This window comes from Miscanthus floridulus, chromosome 8, assembly GCF_019320115.1.
Source record: "Miscanthus floridulus cultivar M001 chromosome 8, ASM1932011v1, whole genome shotgun sequence".
Lineage (NCBI taxonomy): Eukaryota > Viridiplantae > Streptophyta > Magnoliopsida > Poales > Poaceae > Miscanthus > Miscanthus floridulus.
The window spans coordinates 48,441,539-48,445,069 of NC_089587.1; the positions used below are offsets into that span (position 1 = coordinate 48,441,539).

The 3,531-nt window shown below is 51.1% G+C and overlaps 1 protein-coding gene across 1 annotated transcript; it reads right to left on the bottom strand.

Moving 5' to 3' along the window:
• Nucleotides 1-742: 742 nt before the first annotated feature.
• On the bottom strand, nt 743-2,001 carry LOC136471919 (xyloglucan endotransglycosylase/hydrolase protein 8-like). Its single transcript, XM_066469661.1, has one exon. The coding sequence runs from the start codon at nt 1,881-1,883 to the stop codon at nt 1,014-1,016; it is 870 nt and encodes a 289-aa protein (XP_066325758.1). The 5' UTR covers nt 1,884-2,001; the 3' UTR covers nt 743-1,013.
• Nucleotides 2,002-3,531: the final 1,530 nt, after the last annotated feature.

The following is a 3,531-nucleotide window of genomic DNA, read 5'->3' on the forward strand; positions in this document are numbered from 1 at the left end:
CCGTTTTACGGTGGCAGATTGGGAGTGGCCAGTGGGCACCAGCACACCAACCAAGTGCAAGACACCGGGAAGGAACGAACATGGTAGGTAACACTGCCTAGCTGGCTGTACTCCGCCTCCTGCTCTCTTTTTGTGTACGACGGCAACGGAAACAGCGAAGCACACGTCCGCACCCAGCTGCCACACACTCACGACAATTACTGCTCCTGTCGTCGCACTCTGACTTCCCTCATTATCTGGCGCCATTCCCACGATGGAATCCAACTAACCGCGTATCCAGGCCAAAAAAAAAAAAGATGAACGGTGATGCATGGAATCCCAAAGCAATTCAAATCGTAGTCAATCGTATCCAGGCAAAAAAAAAAAAATGTTCGCTGGTTAGTTTCTGGGCTGGTTTGTGTTGGTTGGTGCTGATTTATTGTGAGAGAAAAATACAGTTGACTGGCTGGTTTAGGCTAGCTGAAACCAATAAGCGAACAAACTGAGGGTATTGTTTATGATTCGTTTGTACCTGGTCGAGACTGACACCATGTGCAGGTGCCGGAGACGCAAATTCACAACCTTTCCTTTTTATAACGGCTACAAGGTTGCCTTCACTTTCATTTTCACAGTGTTGTTACTTCTGGCTCTGTTCATTTGTCTTATAATCCGTATTTTATAGCTTATTTTTTTAGATAGAATCATATTTTTCTCTCACAACAAATCACTGAGAAAAGTATTTCGAACGGGACCTAAGTTCATATTTACTCGAGAAATTCACTTTTATTATCTTTATTAACTCCGTTTCAGTAACAATCACTGACTGTAAAGAAAAAAAACAGGGAGAAAGAACCAAAGATTCAAGGACACTAGTATGGGTGCCAAAATGTACATGGAAGGCAACATCTGGGCTGCCCTGTTCATCAATCAAGAACAGAGGTGACGAACAAACACCAGAACAGGACGCAAGAAATCGTCGGACACTGATGAATGGGAACGGCGACCGAATGGATCGGACCACCAAATCAATGAGATCAGTTGCGGGAGCACTCGGCGGGGAAGCCCTGCGGGAACCGCCACCCGTCGTCGCAGTAGTTGTAGTGCATGTAGTTCTTCTTGGCCCAGGCGACGGTGCCCCACTCGGCGTCGTCGAGCCGGCGGTTCATCCAGCGGTCGGTTCCGGCGGGGCAGGACAGCGGGGCGCCGTCGCCGTTGGGGACGCAGGCGTCGGCGGAGTACCCCCGGTAGGAGACGACGAAGGGCGCGGCGGACCAGTCCACCTTCACCTTCCCCTGTTGCGTGGCCCAGTAGCTGCCGTCCCACAGCGTGGCGTGCACCGACATGGGCTTCCCGCCGGGGTAGGCGAGGTCCGGGTACCGCCTGAAGCTCCGGATGAAGAGGTCGTCCACCTTGAAGATGACGTTCTTGTCGTTCCAGATGATGGTGTAGGTGTGGAAGTCGGCGGCCGGGTCGAACCACAGGTAGAACTGGTGCTCCTTCTTGCCGTCGCCGTTGGCCCACACGTTGGTGTTGAGCACCACGGGCTGGCCCGTGGAGTTGCCCATGAACTCCATGTCGATCTCGTCATGCCCGGGGCCGTCGCCGGAGGACAGGTAGAAGGAGGTGACGGTCCCGGCCGAGTTGCCGGGGATCAGCTTCATCTGGATGCTGAACTCGCCGTAGAGGTACTTCTGACGGGAGCTGAAGGCGCCCCCCGACTGCTGGTTGAGGATGAGAGACGTCACCTGCTGACCCTGCGCGTTGTAGTCCGCCCGCACGTTGCCGTCCGTCGTGAACTTCTCGTACAGCCACGAGTCCGCCGACGACGCCGTGGCTGCGAGGAGCGCCACCAGGGACACGGCCACGGCCACGGCACGCTGCGCCGCCATGGGGTCCATGCGCATGCTCTGCTCTGCTCTGCTTCGCTTCTTGGGGAATGGGAGATGAGATGAGAGGAAGGAGGCTGGCTAGTGGAGTGAAGCCGCCCGTGAAGCAAGCTGGTCTGGTGCGGTGTGGCAGCCAAGCACAGGACGTGGCACCGGCTTTATACTGCTGGATGCTCTGCTTTTGGGCAGGCGGCCCACGGCGAGGGCGGGGCACACGTTTTGTTGATGCGTCGTGGGCCACGGCCACCTCTCTTTTTCCTTTTTGCTTGCGTTGTCGGGCGGGCGCGAAGCTTCGGATCGTGACATTCTCGCCACACTACTCACGGAAGCCTTTTCTCTCCTCACAAAATAAACTAAGAGTCTGAAGAAGCCATATTTTATGGCTCCTTCGATACTCTAGAACAGAGCCAGAACCCGAGAGATCTTTGTCAAACATGGCCTAAAATACTACAACAATCAGAAACATCTTGCCTTTTTATTTGGTGTAGACTCCAACCATTGTAACTAGGGCATCTCTTCTATTTTCTAAAAAGTTACCAAGAACCTGAAACATGCCTTACCATTATGAAAAATATATATAAAGTAACCCTAAAATTTTCCATCTAAATTCTCGATATTTGCTATTGTGAAAAAATATTTTAAATAACATCTTAAATTTGCATTAAAATTATCTGCATATACCACTATTAAAGATAATACAAGATAAACTAGCAAATTTGCATACAAATTATTCACTTCTGACGTTATGACTTATGAAAGATAACAGAAAGTATCTCTTAAAATTTAGTTATAAATATCCCAAATATCAATATAAAATAACCATTTTTAAAATATATGTATATAGCACCTCTACCATTAAAAAAATGTAAAATATCCATCAAATGTACGTTTAGGTGAGTTTATACATAAAGTATGCTACAAAAAATGATATACCATAAAGTTGCAATATATGTTGTATGTTGTTACTTTAGATGAATTTATACATTTTGACTACAATATTATGAGGTGTTAATGATGGTACTTTGCATCCCACGGCCATGAGAGGGCCGGCCCAGGTTTTGTCTGGACGAACAAGTGGCGAGTCGTGGTGTGGTGAGTCACGAAAGGCCCCATAACTGCGACGTCGATTCCAGCCGCTGGCAAATTAATTGGGAATGCCAGAACAGAGGATGATGGATCAGACAAGCGTCCGGCTGATGATGACGGGATTATCCGGTGATTCATTGCGATTAGTTGCAAGTCCACGCCAAACGTAACCAACGCGGAGGGGGGGGGGGGGGGGGGGGGGGGGGGGGGGTGGGGGCGGGGCTAAATCCGTTTCTTGCTTCGTTGCTTGGGCGCGGATGCATTTGGGCTGAGCGTGTACCTGTCGTCACGGGCTCTCTGCCGGATGAGTGCGAACGAGCAGAGGCAGCGGGCCGGGGGCGGCGCCAGTGCGGGCGGTGGTTCACGCGTCGTTGCGCGCGGCGCGGCTCTGACCGCGGCCGCTGCGCCGTCGCCGTCGTTTCCGCGGGCGGGGCTCGCTTTCAATTTGAGGCGTACACGGATACGGCTGGCAGGACGCGGGTGCCGTGTGCGTGTCAGGTTGAGAGACCATACTCTTGCGCCGTTTCTGTTCGTTTATGCTGAAATTTAACTTACGTTGATGTTGTGTTGATCTGGTGTG

What these genes read in the sequence shown, in the direction of transcription:
- LOC136471919 (XM_066469661.1), bottom strand. Translation starts at nt 1,883, where the DNA reads ATGCGCATGGACCCCATGGCGGCGCAGCGTGCCGTGGCCGTGGCCGTG.